The 27,977-nt window shown below is 46.1% G+C and overlaps 1 protein-coding gene across 1 annotated transcript in view; it reads left to right on the forward strand.

Annotated features, from left to right (window-relative positions):
* Positions 1-6,720: 6,720 nt before the first annotated feature.
* ednraa (endothelin receptor type Aa) overlaps positions 6,721-27,977 on the forward strand; it is a 53,445-nt gene continuing 32,188 nt past the window's right edge. The window contains exons 1-3 of the mRNA XM_060827205.1: positions 6,721-8,059; positions 8,595-8,707; positions 26,067-26,265. Of these exons, the coding sequence (XP_060683188.1) occupies positions 7,556-8,059; positions 8,595-8,707; positions 26,067-26,265 (816 nt within the window). The 5' untranslated portion in view covers positions 6,721-7,555. The remainder of the gene's footprint in view (positions 8,060-8,594; positions 8,708-26,066; positions 26,266-27,977) is intronic.

The following is a 27,977-nucleotide window of genomic DNA, read 5'->3' on the forward strand; positions in this document are numbered from 1 at the left end:
CACAGACAGGCTGACTGTGGGGATAAGCACTCACTCACACAGACAGGCTGACTGTGGGGATCAACACTCACGCACACAGACAGCTGTCTGTAGGGATCAGGACTCACTCACACAGATATGCTGACTGTGGGGATCAGCACTCACTTACACAGACAGGCTGTGGGGCTCAGCACTCACTCACACAGACAGGCTGTGGGGATCAGCACTCACTCCTACAGACAGGCTGTGGGGCTCAGCACTCACTCACACAGACAGGCTATGGGGATCAGCACTCACTCACTCAGACATGCTGTGGGGATCAGCACTCACTCCTACAGACAGGCTGACTGTGGGGATCAGCACTCACTCACACACACAGGCTGACTGTGGGCATCAGTACTCACTCACACAGACAGGTTGACTGTAGCGATCTGCACTCACTCACACAGACAGGCTGTGGGGTCAGCACTCACTCACACTGACAGGCTGTGGGGATCAGCTCACTCTCACAGACAGGCTGTGGGGTCAGCACTCACCCACACAGACAGGCTGACTGTGGGGATCAGCACTCACTCACACAGACAGGCTGACTGGGGGGAACAGTACTCTCTCACACAGACAGGCTGACTGTGGGGATCAGCACTCAAGAACACAGACAGATTGACTGTGGGGATTAGTACTCACTCACACAGACAGGCTGACTGTGGGGATCAGTATTCACTCAGACAGACAGGCTGTGGGGATCAGCACTCACTCACACAGACAGACTGACTGTGGGGATCAGCACTCACACACAGACAGGCTGTGGGGATCAGCACTCACCCACACAGACAGGCTGACTGTGGGGATCAGCGCTCACTCACGCAGACAGGCTGTGGGGATCAGTACTCACTCACACAGATAGAATGACTGGAGATCAGCACTCACTCACACAGACAGACTGACTGTTGGGATCAGCACTCACTCACACAGACAGACTGACTGTTGGGTTCTGAACTCACTCACACAGACAGGCTGTGGAGATCAGCACTCACTCACACAAACAGATTCACTGTGGGGATCAGTACTCACTCACACAGACAGACTGACTGTTGGGATCAGCACTCACTCACACAGACAGGCTGTGGAGATCAGAACACACACAGACAGGCTGACTGGGGGAACAGTACTCACTCACACAGACTGACTGAGTATCAGCACTCACTCACTGAGACAGGCTGTGGGGATCAGCACTCACTCACACACACAGACTGAGTGTAGGGGATCAGCACTCACTCACACAGACAGGCTGACTGTGGGGATCAGCAGTCACTTACACAGACAGGTTGACTGTGGGGATCAGCACTCACTGACACAGACAGGCTGTGGGGATCAGAACTCACTCACACAGACAGGCTGTGGGGATCAGCACTCACTCACACAGACAGGTTGACTGTGGGGATCAGCACTCACTCACACAGACAGGCTGACTGTGGGGATCAGCAGTCACTTACACAGACAGGTTGACTGTGGGGATCAGCACTCACTCACACAGACAGGCTGACTGTGGTGATCAGCACTCACTCACACAGACTGAGTGTGGGGATCAGCACTCACTCACACAGACAGGCTGACTTTGGGGATCTACACTCACGCACACAGACAGGCTGTCTGTAGGGATCAGGACTCACTAACACAGTCAGGCTGTGGGGATCAGCACTCACTCACACAACATGCTGACTGTGGAGTTCAGCACTCACTCACACAACATGCTGACTGTGGCGATCAGCAGTCACTTACACAGACAGGCTGTGGGGTTCAGCACTCAGCAACACAGACAGGCTGTGGGGATCAGCACTCACACACTCAGACAGGCTGTGGGGATCAGCACACACTCACACAGACAGGTTGACTGTGGGGATCAGCAATCACTCACTCAGACAGGCTGTGGGAATCAGAACACACTCACACAGACAGGCTGACTGGGGGAACAGTACTCACTCACACAGACTGACTGAGTATCAGCACTCACTCACTGAGACAGGCTGTGGGAATTAGCACTCACTCACACACACAGACTGAGTGTGGGGATCAGCACTCACTCACAGACAGGCTGTGGGGATCAGCGCTCACTCACACAGACATGCTGTGGGGATCAGCATTCACTGACACACACAGGCTGACTGTGGAGATCAGCACTCACTAACACAGACAGACTGACTGTGGGGATCAGCACTCATTCACACAGACAGGCTGTGGGATCAGCACTCACTCACACAGACAGGCTGTTGGGATCAGCACTCACTCACACAGACAGGCTGTTGGGATCAACACTCACTCACACAGACAGGCTGTCTGTAGGGATCAGGACTCACACAGACAGGCTGTGGGGATCAGCACTCACTCACACAGACAGATTGACTAAGGGGATCAACACTCACTCACACAGACATTCTGTCTGTAGGGATCTGGACTCACTCACACAGACAGACTGTGGGGATCAGCACTCACTCACACAGACAGGCTGATTGTGGGGATCAGCATTCACTCACACAGACAGGCAGTGGGGTTCAGCACTCACTCACAGACAGGCTGACTGTGGGGATAAGCACTCACTCACACAGACAGGCTGACTGTGGGGATCAACACTCACGCACACAGACAGCTGTCTGTAGGGATCAGGACTCACTCACACAGATATGCTGACTGTGGGGATCAGCACTCACTTACACAGACAGGCTGTGGGGCTCAGCACTCACTCACACAGACAGGCTGTGGGGATCAGCACTCACTCCTACAGACAGGCTGTGGGGCTCAGCACTCACTCACACAGACAGGCTATGGGGATCAGCACTCACTCACTCAGACATGCTGTGGGGATCAGCACTCACTCCTACAGACAGGCTGACTGTGGGGATCAGCACTCACTCACACACACAGGCTGACTGTGGGCATCAGTACTCACTCACACAGACAGGTTGACTGTAGCGATCTGCACTCACTCACACAGACAGGCTGTGGGGTCAGCACTCACTCACACTGACAGGCTGTGGGGATCAGCTCACTCTCACAGACAGGCTGTGGGGTCAGCACTCACTCACACAGACTGGCTGTGGGGATCAGCACTCACTCTTACAGACAGGCTGACTGTGGGGATCAGCACTCACTCACACAGACAGGCTGTGGGGATCAGTACTCACTCACACAGACTGACTGACTGTGGTGATCAGTACTCACTCACACTGACAGGCTGTGGGGATCAGTACTCACTCACACACACAGACTGAGTGTGGGGATCAGCACTCACTCACACAGACAGACTGACTGTACCGATCTGCACTCACTCACACAGACAGGCTGTGGGGATCAGCACTCACTCACACAGACAGGCTGTGGTGATCAGCACTCATTCACACAGACAGACTGATTGTGGGGATCAGCACTCACTCACACACAGGCAGTGTGGTTCAGCGCTCACTCAAACAGACAGGCTGACTGTGGGGATCAGCACTCACACACAGACATGCTGACTGTAGGGATCAGGACTCACTCACACAGACAGGCTGTGGGGATCAGCACTCACTCACACAGACAGGCTGACTGGGGGAACAGTACTCTCTCACACAGACAGGCTGACTGTGGGGTCAGCACTCAAGAACCCAGACAGACTGACTGTGTGGATCAGTACTCACTCACACAGACAGGCTGACTGTGGGGATCAGTATTCACTCAGACAGGCTGTGGGGATCAGCACTCAAGAACACAGACAGGCTGTAGAGGTCAGCACTCACTCACACAGACAGACTGACTGTGGGGATCAGCACTCACACACAGACAGGCTGTGGGGATCAGCACTCACCCACACAGACAGGCTGACTGTGGGGATCAGCGCTCACTCACGCAGACAGGCTGTGGGATCAGTACTCACTCACACAGACAGAATGACTGGGGATCAGCACTCACTCACACAGACAGACTGACTGTTGGGATCAGCACTCACTCACACAGACAGACTGACTGTTGGGTTCAGAACTCACTCACACAGACAGGCTGTGGAGATCAGCACTCACTCACACAGACAGATTCACTGTGGGGATCAGTACTCACTCACACAGACAGACTGACTGTTGGGATCAGCACTCACTCACACAGACAGGCTGTGGGGAACAGGATACACTCACACAGACAGGCGGTTGGGATCAGCACTCACACACATAGACAGACTGTGGGGATTAACACTCACTCACACAGACAGGCTGTCTGTGGGGATCCGTACTCACTCACATAGACAGGCTGTGGGGATCAGCACTCACTCACTCAGACAGGTTGTGGGGATCAGCAATCACTCACACAGACAGGCTGTGGGGACCTGCACTCACTCACACAGACAGGCTGTCTGTGGGGATCCGTACTCACTCACACAGACAGGCTGTGGGGATCAGCACTCACTCACACTGACAGGTTGTGGGGATCAGCAATCACTCACACAGACAGGTTGTGGGGACCTGCACTCACTCACACAGACAGGCTGTGGGGATTAGCGAACACTCACACAGACAGGCTGACCGTGGGAATCAGCACTCACTCACACAGACAGGCTGTTGCGATTAACACACTCACACAGACAGGCTGACTGTGGGGATCAGCACTCACTCATACAGACAGACTGTGGGCATCAGCACTCACACATACAGACAGGCTGTGCGGATCAGCACTCATTCACACAGACAGGCTGTGCGGATCAGCACTCACTCACACAGACAGGCTGCGGTGATCAGCACTCACTCACACAGACTGACTGTGTGGATCAGTACTCACTCATCCAGACAGGCTGACTGTCGGGATCAGCACTCACTCACACCGACAGGCTGTGTGGAACAGCATACACTCACACAGACAGAGGGTTGGGATCAGCACTCACTCACACAGACAGGCTAACTGTGGGTATCAGCACTCACTCACACAGACAGACTGTGGGGATCAGTACTCACTCACACAGACAGGCTAACTGTGGGTATCAGCACTCACTCATACAGACAGGCTGTGTGGATCAGCACTCACTCACACAGACAGGCTGACTATGGGGATTAACAGTCACTCACACAGACAGGCTGTGGGAATCAGCACTCACTCACACAGACAGGCTGACTGTGGGGATCAGTCCTCACTCATACAGACAGGCTGACTGTGGGGATTAACACTCACTCACACAGACAGGCTGTGGGGAACAGCATACACTCACACAGACAGGCGGTTGGGATCAGCACTCACTCACTCAGACAGGCTGTGGGGATCAGCACTCACTCACACAGACAGGTTGTGGGGATCAGCAATCACTCACACAGACAGGCTGTTGGGATTAACACACACTCACACAGACAGGCTGTGGGGATCAGCACTCACCCACACAGACAGGCTGTGGGGATTAGCGAACACTCACACAGACATGCTGACCGTGGGAGTCAGCACTCACTCACACAGACAGGCTGTTGGGATTAACACACTCACACAGACAGGCTGTGGGGATCAGCACTCACTCATACAGACAGACTGTGGGCATCAGCACTCACTCACACAGACAGGCTGCAGTGATCAGCACTCACTCACACAGACTGACTGTGTGGATCAGTACTCACTCACACAGACAGGGGGTTGGGATCAGCACTCACTCACACAGACAGACTGTGGGGATCAGTACTCACTCACACAGACAGGCTGTGGGCATCAGCACACACTCATACAGACAGGCTGACTGTGGGCATCAGCACTCACTCACACAGACAGGATGTGGGCATCAGCACTCACTCATACAGACAGACTGACTGTGGGGATCAGCACTCACTCACACAGACAGGCTGTGGGCATCAGCACACACTCATACAGACAGGCTGACTGTGGGCATCAGCACTCACTCACACAGACAGGCTGTGGGGATCAGCACTCACTCACACAGACAGGCTGACTGTGCGGATCAGCACTCACTCACACAGACAGGTTTTGGGGATCAGCGCTCACTCACACAGACAGGCTGTAGGGTCAGCACTCACTCACACAGACAAGTTGTGGGGAACAACACACTCACACAGACAGGCTGACTGTGGGGTTCAGCATTCACTCACACAGACAGGCTGTGGGGTTCAGCACTCACTCACACAGACAGACTGACTGTTGGGATCAGCACTCACTCACACAGACAGGCTGTGGGGATCAGCACTCACTCACACAGACAGACTGACTGTTGGGTTCTGAACTCACTCACACAGACAGGCTGTGGGGTTCAGCACTCACTCACACAGACAGGCTGTGGGGTTCAGCACTCTCTTACCCAGACTGACTGTGGGGATCAATACTCAGTCACAAAGACAGACTGACTGTTGGGATCAGCACTCAATCATTTAGAGTCACTGGGAGGAGGTCTCACTCAGTCAGACTCAATGGGAGTAGTTCTCCCTACCTCAGAAACTGTGGCAGTCTGAGGGGATCAGCACTCACACAGTCTCTCCCTCTCTCAATCAGACTGCAGGGTGCAGCTCTCCCTCCCTCCCTCCCTCCGTCCCTCCTGTCAGAGTGAGGGGAGCAGCTCTCCCTCCCTCCCTCCCTCCTGTCAGAGTGAGGGGAGCAGCTCTCCCTCCCTCCCTCCCTCCTGTCAGAGTGAGGGGAGCAGCTCCCCCTCCCTCCCTCCTGTCAGAGTGAGGGGAGCAGCTCTCCCTCCCTCCCTCCCTCCTGTCAGAGTGAGGGGAGCAGCTCTCCCTCCCTCCCTCCCTCCTGTCAGAGTGAGGGGAGCAGCTCTCCCTCCCTCCCTCCTGTCAGACTGAGGGGAGCAGCCCTCCCCTGTCAGAGAGTGAGAGTGTGTGTAAGCTGCCCCTCAGTCTCTCTCTCTCTCTCACACACACACTGTGTCTGAGCCGTGGACAGACAGCGCTGAGAGTCGGAGAGCCCTCACCAGGCTCCGCTCAGTCTCCAGTGAGTGCGAGAGTGTGTGTGGAACCCTCTGCCTCTCCTTCCTGGGAGTTTGCTGTGTGTGTGTGTGTGAGAGAGAGAGTGTGGGGGACCCTCAGCCTCTCCTTCCTGGGAGTTTGCTGTGTGTGTGTGTGTGTGTGTGTGTGAGTGTGGGGGACCCTCAGCCCCTCCTTCCTGGGAGTTTGCTGTGTGTGTGTGTGTGTGTGTGAGTGTGGGGGGGACCCTCAGCCCCTCCTTCCTGGGAGTTTGCTGTGTGTGTGTGTGTGTGTGTGAGTGTGGGGGACCCTCAGCCTCTCCTTCCTGGGAGTTTGCTCTGTGTGTGTGTGAGAGTGTGGGGGACCCTCAGCCTCTCCTTCCTGGGAGTTTGCTCTGTGTGTGTGTGAGAGTGTGGGGGACCCTCAGCCTCTCCTTCCTGGGAGTTTGCTCTGTGTGTGTGTGAGAGTGTGGGGGACCCTCAGCCTCTCCTTCCTGGGAGTTTGCTCTGTGTGTGTGTGAGAGTGTGGGGGACCCTCAGCCTCTCCTTCCTGGGAGTTTGCTGTGTGTGTGTGTGTGTGAGTGTGGGGGGGACCCTCAGCCTCTCCTTCCTGGGAGTTTGCTGTGTGTGTGTTAGCCTGTCCACCCCCTGGACCTGGTGAGAATGCGGCTGCCCCGGGTTTATCTGCCTCTCTGCTGGATTTCTGCCTTGGCCGGCTTTGGGATATCACAGAGAACCGCCGAGAAAACGCTGCTGCCTGAAAACCGGACCTGGGGCAAGTTTCATTCAGCTGGCGACTATCTGGATGTGTTCCACTCTCCCACGGTCCAGCCCAGCTTGGGCTTGCCTCAACGGGGAACCGGTCAGCCGGATGGCAACGCGGCGGTGGATCACTCCAATGGAACTGATGGCAATGCTAACTCAGCCGGTGGCAATGTCATCCCTTCCTCCTGTTACTATCCCACCCGCAGCAACCCCACCTTCAGATACATTACTGCCGGCTTGTCCTGTGCCATTTTTGTGGTGGGGGTGATTGGCAACGCGACTTTGCTGAGGATTATCTATAAAAATAAGTGTATGAGGAATGGTCCCAACTTGCTAATTGGAAGCCTGGCCCTAGGAGACCTGTTCTACATCACAATCGACATCCCTTTGCATGTCTACAAGGTAGGTCTACTCTCCTCTGGGCTCTGCTCCCCTGCATATCCCCCCAGCTCTTTCGTCTCATTCCTGAACTGTCCTCTCATTCCCTCCCTGGCTGTCTTCACTTGGCATATTTCCCACTACCTTTTGTGTTTTTTTGCATTTCAAGTTCTTAACATTTCAAAGGATTTTTAATCTTGATCGGGCTGCGTGTTTCAATTTATTTCTAACAATGTTACAATCATTCTCATTTTTGGATGAGAACCAGGCCCCATTGCTTCAGTCAGTACCTCCCTTCTCTCGAACTTAGTTGCTCCTGTGTCTTTAAGCTTCCACATATGGTTTACATTTGTTTCCCTTTGATATTAGAAATAAGTCATTTGTGGTTTCTTCCGTTTCTTTCCCCCCCCCCCCCCCAATTTTATCATTTAACTCTTTAAGCAATCTAACCAAGACAAATTATCCATTTTTTTTCTCTGCCTCATTTGTTAACTTTTTATCCAATTTTTTTTGGGTGCATGAGTTGACATCTGTGTCCTTTGCCAATCATGTTTTTCAGCTTCTGGCTTCCGAGTGGCCGTTCGGGATTGTAGTTTGCAAGCTGATACCTTTCTTACAGAAAATTTCAGTCGGAATCACAGGCCTAAGTCTGTGTGCACTGAGTGTGGACAGGTAGGCCTCACAATGATATCTCCAAAGCTTCTCTAATATGTCATAGCACACTCTGTGACAATTTCCCATTCTGTCAGCTCGTTGAGGCTTTGTGTTTTACTATGTTCAGTGGCAATGAAGATGTTATTTTGACTTTTTTAACAGTATGTTCCCAGCACTGAACTTCAGAAACAGAAAACCACTCTCTTAGAGTAACAAAGTCAGGTTGCACGGGAGTTTGAAGTTAGTTCCTCTCAGAATTTGTTTCTTTTGAGCTCCAGTGGTTAACAAATACACTAAATTGTTTGGAGACTCCGGTGTTGGACTGGGATGTACAAAGTTTAAAAATCACACAACACCAGGTTATAGTCCAACAGGTTTAATTGGAAGCACTAGCTTTCGGAGTGTCGCTCCTTCATCAGGTGGTTATGGACTATATAGCCTGGTGTGTGATTTTTAACTAATTAAATTATTTATTTGAGCTTTATATAAGTCCAGCAGTTGCATTTTTTCTTAAAAATGTACATTTATGTCACCTTGTTTTATAAAATAGGTTTTTATGTATAAATATGGCTGTACTGTTGACTTTATTATATTGTTTGACATGGTTGTAAGCTGTGGTCACTGATAAGCATGTAATGGTAAGCTGTTCTTTGAGATTTCTGGTGTTGATATTAAACTTCCTTTATGATATTTGCTACTATTTAAAACTTTCAGAAACTCACTGCAATTTGATGACTCTGTCCTTCTCTTCATGTCATTATAGGGGAAGTTAAATCACATTCTTGAGATCCTAAAATACAACATATTAAAAGGATACTAATTACCATGAGCTCTATATTTTGCTTTTATTTGCATTTTTGTTTGAGTGATGTTTTTATGGTTACTACATTGTCCCACTCCTGAGAACTCAATTTTTATCTAATCCAGAATTGAAATAATTTGAAATCCCAACCCAGCTCCACCAAATGGCCTACAACTTGCCAATAATTGCAGTAAACTGACAATTTCACTTAGGACAGGTTCAAGAGGTTAAGGTATCCAGATGAGACTAATTTCACCTGACTCGCATCACAGCCTGAATTGTTCCTCCTGAGATCAGGAGAACAAGGAAATTTAAGGACATTTCTGCAAATTCAACTTGAGGGAAAGTACCTTGAATGTTCCAATTGTTTTTTCTATGGATGGGTGTTGATAGGAGATCAGTCCACTGCCAGGAAACACAGCACAGGGCTGCTGTGTGTGGAAGCAGGGTGTATGAAATGATGGCCTCGGTTCTGTCAGACCTCTGTACACACCAGTGCTCCACCAGAGACGCTCAATGATGATGTTACCTCGTCATGGTGACGAAACATCTGAAAACAAACCTTCCAGCTCAACGAGCAAACCTACAGACTTATCATCAACCTGAGCTACAAATGTGCTCAAACATTGCTAACCCTCATGCCTCTTTGCATTCCACATGCGCCGTGCCTGCCTTCTGAAACATTCTCCAACCATCCCAGTACCTCTCGTATCATCCATTCAATCCATGTCACTCTACCCGTCCCCATGACCTGTCATACATTTTGCGCCAACCTTATGCTCCTCTACCCACTCCCATGGCCCCTCCTATCCCCTTTTACCACCCCCTTGTCTCTTTGTGGTGCCATTTCTAATTTAAGGCCAACTCGTGCTTCCATGCTCACCACCCCACAGGGTTAAAACCAATGACTGCAGACGCTGGAAACCAGATTCTGGATTAGAGGTGCTGGAAAAGCACAGCAGTTCAGCCAGCATCTGAGGAGCAGTGAAATCGACGTTTTGGGCAAAAGCCCTTCATCAGGAATACCACCCCACAAGCCTTTACCTTAAATGCCATATGCTGACTGCCTACTCATCATTGCAGATCTCAGTCCCCACTCTGAGGGTAAAGAAAATGAGGTTGTGAATGTTTAAAATAGAGTCCACTGCATATAAATAAACACTTGCATTCACTCCAATTACATTCCTTCAACGGTTTTAATCTGTTATAAAAGCAAACATTTCATTCAAGTGCTTAAAGTCATAGCTCCATATTAAAGACTTTATGACCACTTAGATCTGACAATTGAACAGTGAGCAGCTCATTGCAATGTAACAATGAAATCAGTCAGGCAGTGCATTTAGTTTGATAATGGTATTCAAGCTAGATAGGTCAACAGGTAGTGAAATACTATTAAAAATCACTTTTTGTTTTAAAATATAAGTTAGGATATTTATACACTTTGCTAACTTAACAGTTCCAACAGGCTTGACAGTTTCAGTGATATTATCCATTTATTATACACATTTTAACCATCCCAAAGGGCACTTGACATGGGTGAAAGAGTACTTGACGTCTCTCAAAAGGCGTCCTACCTCTCTCAAAGACGTTCCTGGGCCTATCCAATATCTCCAACAACATCAGCATTCGACTTTCCCCTGAGCAGAATAAACCTGACAAGTGGTGTGCTAGATCTCCGCTTGCATGAGATTGGATCTCTGTGAATGCAGCTACACCTTTACAGTTGCAAGGATTTCAGTGAACGACAGATCTGTCGTCTCCCACCAGGCCCTGACCAAAACTACAGCCACTGTATTTGGGAAGCACTTCCAGATCTGGGGCCCCGACACTATTTTGGCTAAAGCCAAACACTTTCTCACTGTTACAAGAATTTGGCCCAAACTCTGATATTGCCACTTGGGCAACAGCTGTAAGATTAAAGTGCAGAAACCCCTTGCCCCGATGATTTAACAACCCTCCTGCTGCAAACCACCACCAAAATCTAAAACTGTAATGGATTGTTTTTAGAGTCACCATATTCCTATCATTTACACCCCTCTGAAATCAATGCAGATCTGGGAGTAGTATATTGGATCTTAATCCTGAAGAAGGGCTTATGCCCGAAACATCGAATTTCCTGTTCCTTGGATGCTGCCTGACCTGCTGCGCTTTTCCAGCAACACATTTTCAGCTCTTAATAAATAAGCATGACACTTTCCAAATATAAGATTAGGGGATTTAATTTTGCTGCTTACTTTAATTAAAAGTTGAACACCTTCAAAAAGTGAAAAATTATGCTTGACAAGCGATGTATTTGAAAGGATGGGATAAATTTATTTCTTCCCAAATTATGTCAGAGGTGAGCTAATCATTTTTTGACAGGTTCCCTTAACTAAGTGTGGCTCAAGAATTGAATCATTCGGTGATTTTTGCCACTTTAAATCTAAGTGGATTTTTGATTTTACTTCCAGTATATAAATTGACAGATTGTGAGGTAATCAGAATTAGATTAGCTTCCCTACAGTGTGGAAACAGGCCCTTTGGCCCAACTAGTCCACGCACCGACCCTCCAAAGAGTAACCCACCAGACCCATTCCCCTAACTCTACAGGCAATTGAGCACGGCCAATTCACCTAACCTGCATATCTTTAGACTGTGGGAGGAAACTGGAGCAACCCCACGCAGACACGGGAGAACGTGCAAACTCCGCACAGCCTGAGATTGGAATCAAACCCGCATCCCTGCCACTGTCAGTGCTGCAGTGCTAACCACTGAGCCACCGTGCTGCCCGATTAGTTCGAAGAATTAGTTAGAAACATTCTGCCGTTATTAATTCTTTCAACCCTGCGGCTGGCCACAGTGACTGTGATGATGGAGAGGTGTCTGACCCCCAGCAGCATTATGGCATGATGCCCACCAACCAGTTAGGTTCCGCTGCTTCTGGTCAGAAGTCAGCTTGTCCTGCAAGGGAAAGGGAAGTGAGTGAATGACAATGTGCAATCAGTTTAGGTGACATAGTTGTTATGATTGAATAGCTGCAAGTGTGTTTATTCTGGGAGATGTCAGTGTGAGGCTTATAACAGTGTTAAATGTGAGGGTGAGGTGAATCGTGAGTGTGGGGATGACTTTCAATAGATAGAAATTGTTCGTAGGTGAATTGTAGTCATATAGTTCATTGGGTTTGTGTGAGATTTTGGGTATATTTGATAAGATATGACACTTACTGACCTTGATCACTTTTACAGGATCTTGCAAGGTCCTCAGGACTAACAACTGCGAGCAGCGTCTTGTACAGCTATCTGCTTCCACTGCTTTCTCAGAGCTTGTCTGGAGGATCATCCAGCTTCCTGTCCTGTCTCCCATTACTTCATTCCTCTATTGGGTGGTTTGCTGCCCCCTCTTGTTTATCTTTTGTTGTTTCTGTATCTTAACTGTTAAGATACTGTTACTGTTTTTACTTAAGTTACTGTTTTTAATGAATGATTGAATTTGCCCAGACTAAAATGCATCTCCTCCTTCAGCGGTTCAGTCTTCCTTTAAGTATTCAGGCTAGTTTTGAAATTGTGTGGCAGCCTCTCAAGGGTTAGAACTCCTTCCTCAGATGTGTGATTACTCAACAGTGGATGCTGGGTCATAAAAGCTACACACAGTTTGTGTGTTGTCTGGATTATAACAAATAGGTTCGGTTTAGTCATGCACTGCAATCCCGTCAACCATTTTTAGGCCTAACTTCAATTCTTCTGCATATGACTTCACTCAGCTCAGGTTGATTAGTGTGGATTCAGTCCATTTGAAAAGCTGGAATAGGTTACATAGAAATTATGAGCAGAATTGAGCCATCTTCCCTTCAAGTCCGCTCAGTTGTTCAATAGGAACATGACTGATCCTCTATTTCAACACCATGTGCTCACTTGCTTTTTGGACTCTTTGATGACTTTTAAACTTAGAAATGTATCTGTCTCTTACTTGTCTATATTTAGTGACATGGTATTCATGGCATTTTGTGTTGGAAAATTCTGCAGGGTCACTATGCTTTGAGTGAAGAAATGTTTCCTTATTTCAGTCCGAAATAACCTACCTCACATCTTAAGACTGTGATCCCTGGTTTGGACTCCTGAACAAGAGAAAACATCGTCCCAGAATCTAGTCTGTCCAGCCCCATTACAGTTTCATTTCTGTCAATCAGATCTGACCCACTCCCCCATCCTTCTAAGCTGTGGTGAATACAGGCAAAGTTGAACGAATCTTTCCTCCTAAGACAGCGAGCCGTCCCTAGTGTCAGCTTAGTGAACCTCGGTTGCATTCTGCCTATGGCAAGTATGTCCTTTCTTAGGGAGAGCAAAACTGCCCTCAATACTTAGTGTGATTTCATTAAGACCCTCTGTAACTGCAGTATGGCGTTCCTGCTTCTGAATTCAAATAGTCTTGCAATGAAGGCCAAAAAAACCATTTACCTGCTCAATTGAGTACTCCACTTACCTGTCTAGTTTAATTATCTGGTGTCCAAGGTCACCCAGTTGCCCTTGTACATCCACATTTCCCAATAAATCACCAGTTAAATAACACACTACCTTTCTGTTTTATTACTAATACAAGTGCCAAAGATTTCAAAGTGTCAAAGGTTATTGTCAGCAATCTGAGAGCAAGTGACCATGAATTTCAGGGCCTGAACGTTTTTGATATGAACTTGATCTTTTCACATTGCACAAAATATCCGCAACACATTTTATTTTGTGTGGAAATCTCTTGAAACTCTAGAACTAGAAATAATCTAGTTCAGACTTACCGCTAGTGAATTTAGTATTGAGAAGGATTCCTAAGATTCCCCTCTGTAATTTTAAAAGCAAATTCCCTTTTCCTCTTGTTTACACGTTTAAAATCAATACTCTCCCCCACCTTAATCGTTTATTCTTTTCCTAGTTTGGCTGAGTCCAAATAACAGCTGATCAGAAATTTATTACTGGAAACCTCATGCAAGACTGCATCTGTAATACATGCTTAGAATTGTTTTTTTTCAAAATTATCTCAAAAACAAATGTAAACTTTAAAAAAGGACAATGCCAGGGTTAGATACTTTATTAATTTCAGTGCTGACTCAATGGGTACATAAACTTGAGTGGTCACCCACTGGTATGCATCAAATATGTGCTGTTTATTCAGAGTCAAGCAGAAAGGAAGTGACAGGAGATGAACAGCATGTTTAGGAACCCTGCTTCTGGACTTTAAGGGCAGTAATAGAGTCTCTGTTCTCCCACAAAACCTCCATTGTTTGGTAGGCAGAACACTGCCTGTAAAACACAATAGTTTTTTTTTAAAAAGGAGGTACTGTGTGGGCTAGGCTTTAGTAAAATAAACGCGCTATCTCAAAGTTGCCAATAGGAGCTTTTTGGGTCCTGTTGAACATACTAACTGAAAAACTTTAGAAAGTTATGGATTGCAAATAGCTTTTCTTTAAAAAAAACCCAGACCTTTGAGAGTCCTCGGGAGAACCATTTTGTAAAACAACAAACATATTTCTCTAATCTGTTTTCTTTCTTTTTGTCGAAATGTAAACCTCTGGCTTGGCTTCAAAACTGCATAAACATGTGAGACAATATGTTAAACCTCGGTGCACATCAGATTTTGATTTAACTTGCATTTTTCTAGGGACTGGCTTTAGCTGAAAGTTTATGAGGCAATTGATAATTGTCAACTATTTGAATTCCAACACTCAGGAGTAAAATTGATGTAGTAGTGGATGTATGAACAAAATCTCGAAGCGAGGGGGAGTTTTCTGCTTCGAACTGGTCACAAGTCCAGGCCTTATCCATGAGATGGGCTGGATAAATAACAGAGGCTGACAGAGGGGACAGAACAAGGGCACGTACCTCACAGAACAGGCATCATGACCATTGAGTTCTGAGAGTAGAAGTCTAGAGACCATAGCAGCTGGAAATAAAGATGAACTCATTTAAATAAGAAAGCCTTTATTGCTGCATGTTAAAAATGAGGAGGTCTTCATATAACTGCACGGTTGGTAAGGCTGCACCTGGATAAACTGTGTATGGTTTTGGTCCCTGTATTTAAAAAAGAATATAATGTATTGGCATTAGAGGCTGAATTTCAATCTCTTGTAAACTTGACTGTGTTGATTCCAGATGTAAGGTGTCAGGAACAACTAGTGCTGTATGACTCCATGATTTTATAACTGAACAGGTTAGGGCTTTGTTTATTCAAGTGTAAATAAAGGGGCAGCACGGTGGCTCAGTGGTTAGCACGGCTGTTTCACATCGCCAGGGACCCAGGTTCAATCCCTGCCTCAGGCGACTCTCGGTGTGGAGTTTGCACATTCTCCCCGTGTCTGCGTGGGTTTCCTCCGGGTGCTCCGGTTTCCTCCCACAGTCCAAAGATGCGCAGGTCAGGTGAAATGGCCATGCTAAATTGCCCATAGTGATAGGGGTATTTGTAGGGGGCGGGGTAGGCCTGGATAGGTTGCTCTTTGGAGGGTCGGTATGGGCATGTTGGGCTGAAGGGCCTGTTTCCATACTGCAGGGAATCTAATCTAATGAGGCGTGATCTTGTTCAAGATTCCGAGGGGTTTTGATAGGACAGATTGCTGAAAAGATATTTCTACTGGTGAAGGAATCTCAAACTAGGGGACATAGTTACAGAATAAGAAGACACTCATTAGAAGGAGAGATGCAAAAAAAATTCTTAGAGTCTGGAATCTCTACCTGACAAGGCTGCGGAGGCTAGATCACTGAAAATATTTAAAGAGGAGGGAGCTGGAGCTTTGAATTATCTGGGTATTGACGGCTATAGTGGACCACCATGAAAATGGAATTCAGGTTGCAAATAGATCAGCCATGACCTTATTAAGTGGTGAGGCATGTGTGAGGGAGTGAATGGCTTGCACCTCCTCCAATTGCTTATGTCCTTGTTTCGTTCCTGTAATTTACCTTTCCATTCCTCACTGCTTTGGTCTAAACTGGACCTAGGCCGAAGCTATGTCTGTTCTCTGTTTCTGTCCAAATTGTGGTAGCAGTGTGGGGGAAGCCCCAGCAAGTTGAGTGTCTCACCACTCACCTCTCTACTCTTGCTTTGGTTTAACCTGGCCCACTGGGGAGATGTAGCAGTCCAAGTATAACCCAGAATGTACTTTGACAAGCTGCTACCATACCATGAGTGAGATGGGACATAAACACCAAAACCTCCATTACTGGATTGTGTTAAGATAATAATCTAGTGGAAACTCAACTCCTCTGGTTTCTGATTAATCACTTAAATTGTGATTCCAACAGCATGTCTACGTTATAAATCCATCCACAAAGAAGCAGAATGTCAATCTGATAGTCTTCACTTAGGAGAACGTTCAAGAATAGCTACTTGTCCGAGGGTACTGTAGAGGGATTGTGGTTTGTATCTCATCAACTATTGTAAACCTCAGTTAACATAACAGTAGTTTCACTTATTTCATTTTTCAGTAGTTATGAAGTCAGTGGCATTGATTTTGTTACATACAACAATATGTATACACCACATAAGGTCTGGTAGCCTATTGCTGGCAAGAAATAGATTTTTTTGGATAACCTTTCACCCATTTAACTTATTTAATAAAATGAGGAATTCAACCAGGACTACACAACCCTTTTGAATTGCAATCCTGCTTTAAGAACAATGAGGGCAGGGAAACTCAAAATAATTTTTCCAAAGAATTTTAATTGAAGGCATGTGTGCCTTGTGTTGGGTAAACAGAGTTAATAACATGATATGAGTTGATGTTCATCATTGTATACCAGTATTATCGGATCTACACAACCCAGTCACCACACAGTGGTTACGTTTTATTTTAGTTTGTAAGAATTCCCTTCTGTCCGATGCACAAAATTGACCAATCAGCTGTTAAAAAGATTAGTGTCCCAGAATTAGTGCCACTTCGATTGATTTTCTAAAATGGGTCACCTGGAACATTCTTCATGGACTGTCTTCAGTTCATCACCAGGGAAAACCCTTCAAGGAAAGGAAGGTTGCTTAATGAAGGACCAGAGCTTGGTTGATCACAGAAATCTGATTGTGCAGATTTGTGGTTGTTATCCAGGCAGTATCCACAGTGCGTCAGTCTGCAGCAGTATATAAGACCTGTATTATTTAGTGCAAGAAATACTCAGTGAATGAAGCTGGTGACAATAGGGCTACTTTCTGCAACTATGGCTGCTGCTGTGGCATTTATGACCACTTCAAGGAGTAGAGGTGTATCTCAGCCTGGCAAGCTCAGCATCTATCTGCTGTTTGTCACTGCACTTGTGTGATCACAACAGTCTTTCTAAGCTAGTGTAAAAACAATGAAGTTGAAGATGCAGTGCGAAAGCACAATAGTTGCATAACATGCCTGAAATGTTACATCCTGAAAAGTTGTCAGATTAGTTTTGTCTCATGGATCCACAAGAAATAGGTGGAAAATGAAGAGCCCTCCTGAGAACAGAAAGCAACCTCCTCATTTACAGACAAGTGCAATGGCATCAGAATATTGCATTGGCTTTATCAGCAGCCCATTTCTGTAGTCGGAACTTGTGCTGTTAACAATGGGCGCAATTCTCCTTTGGAGCATCATCTGCGACATCCACATTGAAGTCACACCAACAGTATCCGTCATGGCATTGTGAACGCTTGGGTCACTTCTCTGCTATTGCCAGAACCTGCTCCTTTATTGAGCCACAACCATCTGATGTAGGAGCAGTGCTTCCAAAGCTAATGCTTCCAATTAAACCTGGTGGGCTACAACCTGGGGTTGTGTGATTTATTTTCCCTTCATGGTGAGTTGTCTTTGCAAAAATACACTTCATTTAGATAATTTGTAAACAAAAACATTACAGGAGCATTTCAGTTTGAGCATGGCAGGATTTGCAATCAATTATAAAGTTCTTCCATAGTCAGTATCACTCTGAGTTGCCTCGAGACATTTCGATTGTCTTGATTTACGTCATACATCTTTATGAGGCGCACAGAATGATGGGTATTACCAACCGCTACCCCTCAGTACGCAAGGGTATAAAACAATCACCTTTCCGTGCTGCAGTTCTTCAGTGAGCCTTTGTTCACAAAATAGAAAGGTATTTCCTTTTCTTTGTCTGGCCTGACGTTCAGTGTGAGGCAGATTGCTGCCTGTTCTGCCCACATATCTAACCGTGATAAAACTGACCTGGATGTTTCTGAGGCACTGCTCTATTTTGCAGCAGTAACATTCACATCAATGGGTCCGCACCATGCATTCAGTAGACTCAAGAAAGCTGCTGTTGTCATACGGAATGATAGGGTATATGTGTCTATGGTATAAAAATTCAGTCAAGGTATTGGATATTCATTGAGCGTTGAAGAAATAGAGCAAGGTCCTTGGGATGGGTGGCCCTGGCATGGATGGGTTGGACCGAAGGGTCCGTTTCCATGCTGTACATCTCTATGACTCTATGTGACAGCCCCAGCTAACATTAGCATTCCTTGTTCATGCCCTTGAGAAGATGATGATGAATCATTGAGCCTATGTGGTGTAGGTACACTCTCAGTGCTGGAAGGGAGTGGCGGATATTTGACCCAGTGACAGTGAAGCCCCAAGTGTGTGGGTTGGAGGGGAAATTGCAGGTGATGTACTCTCATGTGTCTGTTGTTCGTGGCAGTGTGGGTTATGTGTTGGTCACTGCTGCTGAAGGAGCCACGGTGATTGTCCCAAAGCAGCTCAGAGGCACCTCCTTACCCTCTTCTTTGTTACTTCACGAATAGCCATCAAAGCACAATCCCTGCTCCCACACCCTTCCTTATCCCCTCCCCAAAACCTCCCTATCCAATCCCCTGGACTTACCTGGGCCTTGCCAACATTCTGAGACCTGAATGCAGTCCTGGCAGTGACCACTATTCTGATCCGGTACTTGCTCGTGCTTGCTGGGAATTCCTGAGGTTGACTTTCTCCCACTGAAGAGCAGAAGTCTCAATCTCGCCTTTTCAGGGTGGCCTGCAGTATGTTGCTGCGGTTGTGGTTTTGCGAGGCCTTGCGGTATAATGTGGAGGTTATTGACTTTGGAGACAGAAGCCGGCAGAGCAGATTCTCTGAATGGTGACGGATTGGGATAGGGGGATAGGTGCAGAGACCAGTTGCTGAATGCAAGCGTGCGGATCCAGCAGGAGGTGAGGAAAATGGCGGCAGAGCAGCATGGCTGCGGGTGGGCACCTGGACCCCAGGACTCACCCACTTCCTTCTGCTTTCTTTTTCTTCCGCATTCCTTCTTTCTCTTTCACTTCTCAGTTCGTTTTTATTTTCTTTCAAGCCTTTAGCAGTGAGTTAATCAACAGTAAAGGCACGTCCGCGAAGGTGACACAGAGCGGCAGCAATCTCCCGACACTCGGAGCGGTGGGCAAGGCAGCTGGGATACCCTCCTGTTATTGTCGGGATGGCCGGCAGCAAAGCTCCTCCAGCGATTGAGGCGGCAATGGCAGCATTCCTTTCATGGTGGCGGCACTGATAAGGCGATACCTTGGAGGAGGGTGGCAGCAGCCCGGGCTAGCAGTGGGGCCAAGGATTCCTGGTTTCACTAGGCCCGGAGTGGGGACTCCTGGCATTGGTGAATTGGCAGTGGAGCCAAGGACTCCTGGTTGCGGGCGAGTGTGGGTCTGGCATGGGACTTGGCATCAGCGGTGGAGTTGGTGAGGTGGGCCCAGCAGCAAAGTGATGGCGCCTGAAGAGTGGCGACTTCTGTATTGAGTGGGTCTTTCACAGGCAGCAGCAAGGCAGTGGAGGAGACGTAGCTGTTGTTGGACTTCGGACTCATGGTGGAGGTAGTGGAACCAATGTAGCCTCTCTTCCAGTCATGTTTTTTGTATTCTTAAACTGTTCAAAATGGCGTCCAGCTTCACTGTATTCTAAACTAAATCATTCAATTCAAGGCAAGTATCATGTTGACCTTCACACTGAGAGGACTCGGGTACATGAGCAGGGATATCTTGCTGCAATTATACAGGGAAGAGAAAGTGAGGGCTGCAGATGCTGGAGATCAGAGCCTAGAGTGTGGTGCTGGAAAAGCGCAGCAGGTCAGGCAGCATCCGAGAAACAGGAGAATCGACGTTTCGGCAGAAGCTTTTCCTTAGTCCTGATGAAGGGCTTATGCCCGAAACGTCGATTCTCCTGTTTCTCGGATGCTGCCTGACCTGCTGTGCTTTTCCAGCACCACACTCTCGACTGTAATTATACAGGGACTTGGTAAGCAGTTTGGGTCTCCTTATCTGAGGAAAGGCATTCTGTCCATGAATGGGGCATAAAAAAGACTGATTCCTGCGATGACAGCACCAACATGCAGGAAAAGACTGGATTGGTTAGGAATATATTCACTAGAGTGGTGAAGAATAAGGGGAACTATCATAGAAACCTACAACCTATAAAATTCTCACAGGATTAAACAAGAATGATGAGGGAAGGACGTTCTTAATGAATGGTGAGTCCAGAACCAGAGGTTGCAGGGTCAAGACAAGGGATAAACCTTTTCGGACTGAGATGAGGAGGAATGTCTGCACCCAGAGAGTGGTGTGCCTGCAGGATTCTCTGTCACAGAAGGTGACTGAGGTCCAAGTATTTTGTGTTGGAGCAATATGCCACATGGACGTGATAGTGAGCAACAGGCAAAAGTATGGTCAGAGAATGCATGCAATATGAAAGTGTTTACAAAATCAGAGCCTCACACTGAATCACCAGCGCGAATTCTCCAAAGAATCCATCTCTTGGGACAACATTATCAACGGTGAAGGCAGGCCGGCTTATTCTCAAAGGAGTGATGCCATTATGGAGTCCCCCCCACTCCAAAGTCAATTTAGGATCATCAAAAAGTCTTGGTTGTGGTGAACCAGCTGGTAAAGTGTTTGCCTAACCTAGCAACCACTACAGAAGACCCAAGGATGGTGTTGGAGTCTTCATCAAGAGAACATTTTTTGGATGTTTATGGATATTTTAATATTTCATGCCCTAAGATAACTGCAGCCAATACTCCAGCTGCAAGTTTAGGAGTAGTACACTTGAAGGAACAGCCAGATGGGTTTGGTAAACTCGTCCATTAGACATCTTGACATTATCTGATAGAGAAACACAAAATGTGGTGATTGAGAAGGAAGCTGTCTCAGTTATATGTGCTTGCAAGAGACTTTCAGACTACACCCTTGTCTGAAACTGGTCATCACAATAGATCGCAAATCATTACTTGCTCTACTGGATGAGAAAGAACCTCCAAAAATACAAAACTGTTGACTTTGTTTTGTAAGCAAACCTTATGAGACAGTGTACATGTCGGGAAAATTGCAGGCAAGGACAGATCAGAGCAATCTTTGACTGCCTTACATGTCATGATACTGGTTCCATCCAAGACATTGAGTCTTAAAACCAGACAATAAGGGCACGATGTCCAGCAAGGCACATCAACTTAACCAGATTCAACACAAAAAAGAGAGAGAGAAATGAGGAATGTCTCACCATTCGCGTGTTGTACTGGGGGTTGGTCACAGTTCTAGTTACGTCAATGCAGCCATAATGGGCTGAAGGGTCTTTTCTGCACTATATGACTTTATGATTCTATGACATCAAAGTTTGACCATGTAAGTATATTTCATACACAAAAATAATTTACTCACTGTTGATGACATACCAGTTCGTGATGAAAGACTATGTCATATTGCGGCTATACAGGACATTGGTTAGGCCACCTTTGGAATCCTGCATTCAGTTGTGGTCACCCTGCTATAGGAAAGATGTTGTTACATATGAAAGGGTGTAGATAAGGTTTTCAAGGATATTGCCAGGGTTGGAGGGTTTGAGCTGTACTGAGAGGCTGAATAGGCCGGGGCTGTTCTCCCTGGAGCATCAGAGGCTGAGGGATGACCCTATGGAGGTCTATAAAACCATGAAGGGCATGGACATTGTGAATAGTCAAGGTCTTTTTCCCAGGGTTAAGGGAGTCTAAAACTCGAGGGCATAAGTTTAAGGTGAGAGGGGAAAGATACAAGAGGTATTTAAGGGGTAACATTTTCACACAGAGGATGGTGCATGTATGGAATGAGCTACTACGGGAAGTGGTGGAGGTGAGTACAGTCACAACATTCAAAAAAACATCGAAATGGGTACATGAATAGGAATGGGATTAGATTAATTTAGGATATCTAGTTGGCATGGACAAGGTGGACTGAAGGATCTGTTTCCATGCTGTACAACTTTAGGATTCTATGACTAGTCATCCCAGCTTCACTTCAAGAGGACATCTTGGGGAAGGTAGCAAGGACATTTGATAGTCACCCAGTGGAAAGCCCTAGCCCAGTTGTCAGTATGCTGGCCTGGGATAATCCAGCAACATTGAGGAACTCATTGGCAATTGTTAGACATGTGTCATCCACAGACTGAACAAAATGAGCCTTTAACACCCAATTATCCCAAACAGACCTTAACAATGTGAATGGATGGTTTTGACTGTATTTGATTAAAGTCTTACCTCATTATTATTATTTCTCCTGATGGATCAAGGTTAAGAAATTGCACCGGTCGAGTATGGAAGAGTTATCTGAATCTTAAGTTAGATAATCACAACGCATGAGGTATTCCTGATGTGGTTATTTCAGGCAAGTAGCCACAATTTGTGAATGAGAGCTTCAGCCATTTAGTGACCAACTTGGGATTTGAGTATGTGACAAGCTCACTGTGGTAACCCTGAATCTAACAGGGATGCCAAATGTGGGCTCAGGATGGCTAGGTCACTGTTGAAGATGAATTCAGATTGCGACACAGTCCTATTGAATTATAGATCCACTCCAATGTGGTCTGGCACTGTCAGAGTTACTGACAGGTCAAAAACTGAAGACTCAGCTGCCTAAGAAATTGCTCCATACTCACTCCTTCACGATTACCATCACTTCGGTCAAGCTCAGTAGGCCACACATTAGAATTTGCCAAGGCTAGAATCAGGGTAACAGGTACAGATCGAGAATTTAAATAGCAAGTGTACAGTAGTCCACACAGGTGTAGTATACTGTTCGTATTGCCAAAGCTGCCATACTAAGGAACTGCAGGTACTGCATCCCTTTACAGAGGGACCATCCTCACATTATTGATTAGGATGAACCTGAAGCAGAGACTATCAGGAAGACAGCCAGACTGTTTGCATGTGTAAAGTCTAAGACCTGAAGGGAGATGGGATTGTGTTAAACATAATAATAGGTATTATAAAAAGTTTTGGGGGAGATGTTGTAACTTGCTGTGAAACGGGTGAGTGTTAAAGCACCACCCACCAGGATCATGACATGAGGGCTTGATGGGAGAGTAAAGTACGATCCCGGGGGAGGCAAAACTAAGACGAGATTTTATCGATAGCCTTTGAGGTAACATACGGCCTGTCCTTATAACCTGCAAATAGTTACAGAGATGCAATCAATTTGATCTTGTTTACTTTACAAGAGACTTCTCATTCAATCAGACATCATCGATTTTGCACATAATTGACTATATAAACACCTAAAGAACGCACTCACCACAAAGACATAGAGAGCAACACACCTACCACCACCTCCACACTCAGGAGGTGGAGGTCCAGCACTGAGTAACAATGTCTCCTGGCTCCCCAAAACATGTCCACCATCAACAATGTACAAGTTAGATATGTGTTGAAAACTCCTCACTTGGCTGGGTGAGTACAATTCAGCAGCATCCTGGACAATGCAACCTCTTGACTGGCAGTCCATCGATCACTCCCCACCACTGGTTCACCTTGGCTGGAGAATGTGCCGTTTGTCCGATACAGTGCAGTAATTTCTAAATATGACATCTATCTGAAAGGACAAGGGTAGCAGATGCATGAGAACAGCAGTGCCTGCGAGTTCATCTTCAACTCTCACACTCTCCTAACATGGAACTATACTGTCACTCATGAGGTAAGAATCCTGGAGTTCTCTTCCTATTAGCATTGTGGTATGTCTACACTACGTGGAATGCTGTGTTTCAAGAAGGAAGCTTAACACCATCTTCTCTAAGCCAGTCAGGGATAGGCATTAAAAACTGGCTTTGCCATCAACTACAACATTCAGAAAAAAGGAATGCCTGAAAATCCATCAGTTTTTGATCCTAGTATAAATAGTAGGATCAATTTATCAGAACTTCCTGTATTACCCCTAGTAGAGAGTATGGCACAGTGGCTCAGTGGTTAGCACTGCTGCCTCACGGCACCGGGTCCCAGGTTTGATTCCAGCCTCGGGTGACTGTCTGTGTGGAGTTTGCATGTTCTCCCCGTGTCTGTGTGGGTTTCCTTCGGGTGTTCAGGTTTCCTCCCACAGTCACAAAGATGTGCAGGTCAGGTGAATTGGCCGTGCTAAATTGCCTGTAGTGTTAGATGCATTAGTCAGAGGGAAACGGGTCTGGGTGGGTTACTGTTCGGAGGGTCGGTGTGGACTGGTTGGGCCGGAGGGCCTGTTTCCACACTGTAGGGAATCTAATAAAAAATGTTTTTGCAGGTTCCTGTGCTACAATAAGTCTATTTTCAGTTGCTTGCCAATGTAGGTAAACGGGGCTCTGAGTGTGCAATGAAAAATAAATGCTGGAAAGCTGTTCCTGTTTACCCTCACGGGCAATGATTTCGAAAGGACCACTTTCTAAAAAGGTTACATCTTTCTCTCTGCTGACTTCACTGAAGCATTCAATCTGAACCCCTTGCTCAACATCTGCCCGGAGGTCTCCTTTCCTGAGGCATATCGCCCTCCCACAGGATAACAGACAAGGATGTGACAGTCCTTAAACCTTCTGAACTAAACAGAGGAGCCACCCTAAACAGAGCTGCCCAGAGTTTAGAGTTAGATGCTGTATATCAGTCCTCTGACTTTATTTAGTCATCTACTGCCTTACAACCTGGGAGTATAAAGACAGGCTGATTACTTCTCAGGATAAGTTTAGAGTTATATTTACACTGAGTGTGAAGTTGTGCTCGAAGGGACTGCATTTGGAGATAGGACTACAATTCTGAAATACTGATCCCTTTGCCCAAATTTCTTACCCACACCTAGAATGACACAATAAATATGAGATAAGTATAATAATAAATCCAGGGAAGAATTCAGGAGAAATTTCCTCACACAAAGGACGGTGAGAATATGGAACTGACTCCGTGATAGAGCAGCTGAAATAAATGGCATTGGTGCATTTAAGTAGGGGCTAGATAAGTATATGAGAGAAAGAAGTTGATGGATAGAGTGTTTGGTTTAAGTCCAACTGGTTTAAATGTGGTAAATAGAGTGTGAGAAGGCTGTAGTGCCGTCTTAGAGCTGGCACAGCTCAGGTCGGTATAATGTGTTATTTCTGTGCTATGTAAATCTTACCGAGTGTAAGCAAGCAGGACTGTATACTTTCAGACAGTAATGGATTTTGAATGTCAAGTATTTGTTGATGAACTGGTTCTAATCGGAACACTTTTTAGTACACCTTTATATATTGTAGCACACTCTATGTATTATACATTTGCCACTTGGAGCTTTGTATAGAAGTACAAGATAATGAGAAGTATAAGGTATTGTTCTGTTGAACGAAAACTGACTGTGCCTCCTATGATTTTGAAACAGGTATCGGGCTGTTGTCTCCTGGAGCCGGGTTCAGGGGATTGGAGTGCCTCTACTGACTGCTTTAGAGATTATTGGCATTTGGATCCTTGCCAGCCTCTTGGCAGTTCCTGAGGCTGTTGCTTTTAATATGGTAACATTGGAATACGGTAAACAGAACTACAGCGTGTGCCTTATTCTGCCAACAACAGAGTTTAATCGGGTAAGATTGCATTTCTAAAGATTAGCAAATGTATCTGCTTTAGCCTTATGGGGAGAGAACATGAGATACAGGATCAACATTTACTGACTTTTTAAATTAATTTTAGACTCTCTTCAGCATCAAATAAGTTTTATTTTTGATTGAATTATTATTTTGCAGTTATAGAAATGAATATGGCTAGAATAGAAGACACTGATATAGAAATAAATGGGAATGTGAGGAAATTGCCCCACCAGCAAGATTCAACCCCACATGGAATTTTAATCCAGCATAAAAATCCTCATAAATGAATTTGTCACATTTTCACTAAAATTCTGGTTGGAAGTTTCAGGGAGTTCCCCAATTGATCTCAATGGGGAATAAAATTGGGTGTAACTTTTGTGTTCCACCTAACCCTATGAACCTTTCCAACAATTTGTTCGTTATTGTGCTGGCTTAACTTTGCTACCTAAATTCGGCGGCACGGTGGCTCAGTGGTTAGTACTGCTGCCTCATAGTGCCAGGGACCCGGGTTCAATTCCAGCCTTGGGTGACTATCTGTGTGGAGTTTGTACGTTCTCCCCGTGTCTGTGTGGGTTTCCTCCCACAGTACAAAGCTGTGCAGCTCAGGTAAATTGCCCATAGTGTTAGGTGCATTAGTCAGAGGGAAATGGGTCTGGGTGGGTTACTCTTTAGAGGGTCGGTGTGGACTGGTTGGGCCGAAGGGCCTGTTTCCACACTGTAGGTAATCTAATCTAAATACCATCCTTGTTTATGTAAATTTCACTCCACATGATTACATGTTGGTCAAGTGGATAGTTTTATGTTTCCAAATTCAAGTTGGGCAAGGAAAATTCTTGTTCAAAAGGATATCCTGAGATTGAATATTTTTCAGTTGCTTTGGTTTCGAACATCTGCTCAATGTTGACATTCTATATGGGCTTTTGATACAATTATCTGTGGTGGCTTCTGATCTCCTATGTTTTGGTTTGAAATGTGTTTTGATGTGAGAAAATGTTAGGAATAATTGTCAAATACTTCCAACTCAGCGAGACCACTATCATAGACAGAGTCACAACAGTTCCTCAAGGTAGGAAGATGATAAGAAATGGGTGTCACAAACAGTGAGTCTGTGCAATATATTTTCTCAGGTCCACTGTCTCTAGCATCTCAGTTCAGGCCCATATTCTTGTAATTGCTGTGAACTTTATATGAAGACCAGTATTCTGTGTAGTAGACATATAGGTCGGGGTGTTGGCACTCACTCTCTCTAAAGAGTGAATAAGACAGCAGCTTCTGGTGACGCCTCATGTAGAGTTACATGCAGAAAATCTGAAAGTTGCTGCCTGACTCACCCTGCCTTTCCAGAAATATCTTTTTGTTTTCTGCTGCCCCTTTTTGCTGATTTTGCTGTTGCCGTCGCCAAATACTAAAAGGTCTTATTTAAAAACAAGAAAGAAGAGAAAAACACCATCTGGCATAGAAACATGATTCAAGACTACCGTAAGATATTAGCATCGAACAATCGTTTAAAGAAAGGGTAACCAAAGAAGTATCTTACAACAAGGCTCAATATTGACACTCATCAACTGTGTGGGGTTGCTTTAATATGTGAGAGATACTGACTATGCATGCCAAAGGGATTGTCTATTCCAATGAACATTGTTTTTTTAATGGTGTGATGTGTCTTAATAAAGCTGGTGCTGCTAATTGACTCTTACAAAGTTGAAGTC

Source organism: Hemiscyllium ocellatum, chromosome 1 (assembly GCF_020745735.1).
Source record: "Hemiscyllium ocellatum isolate sHemOce1 chromosome 1, sHemOce1.pat.X.cur, whole genome shotgun sequence".
Lineage (NCBI taxonomy): Eukaryota > Metazoa > Chordata > Chondrichthyes > Orectolobiformes > Hemiscylliidae > Hemiscyllium > Hemiscyllium ocellatum.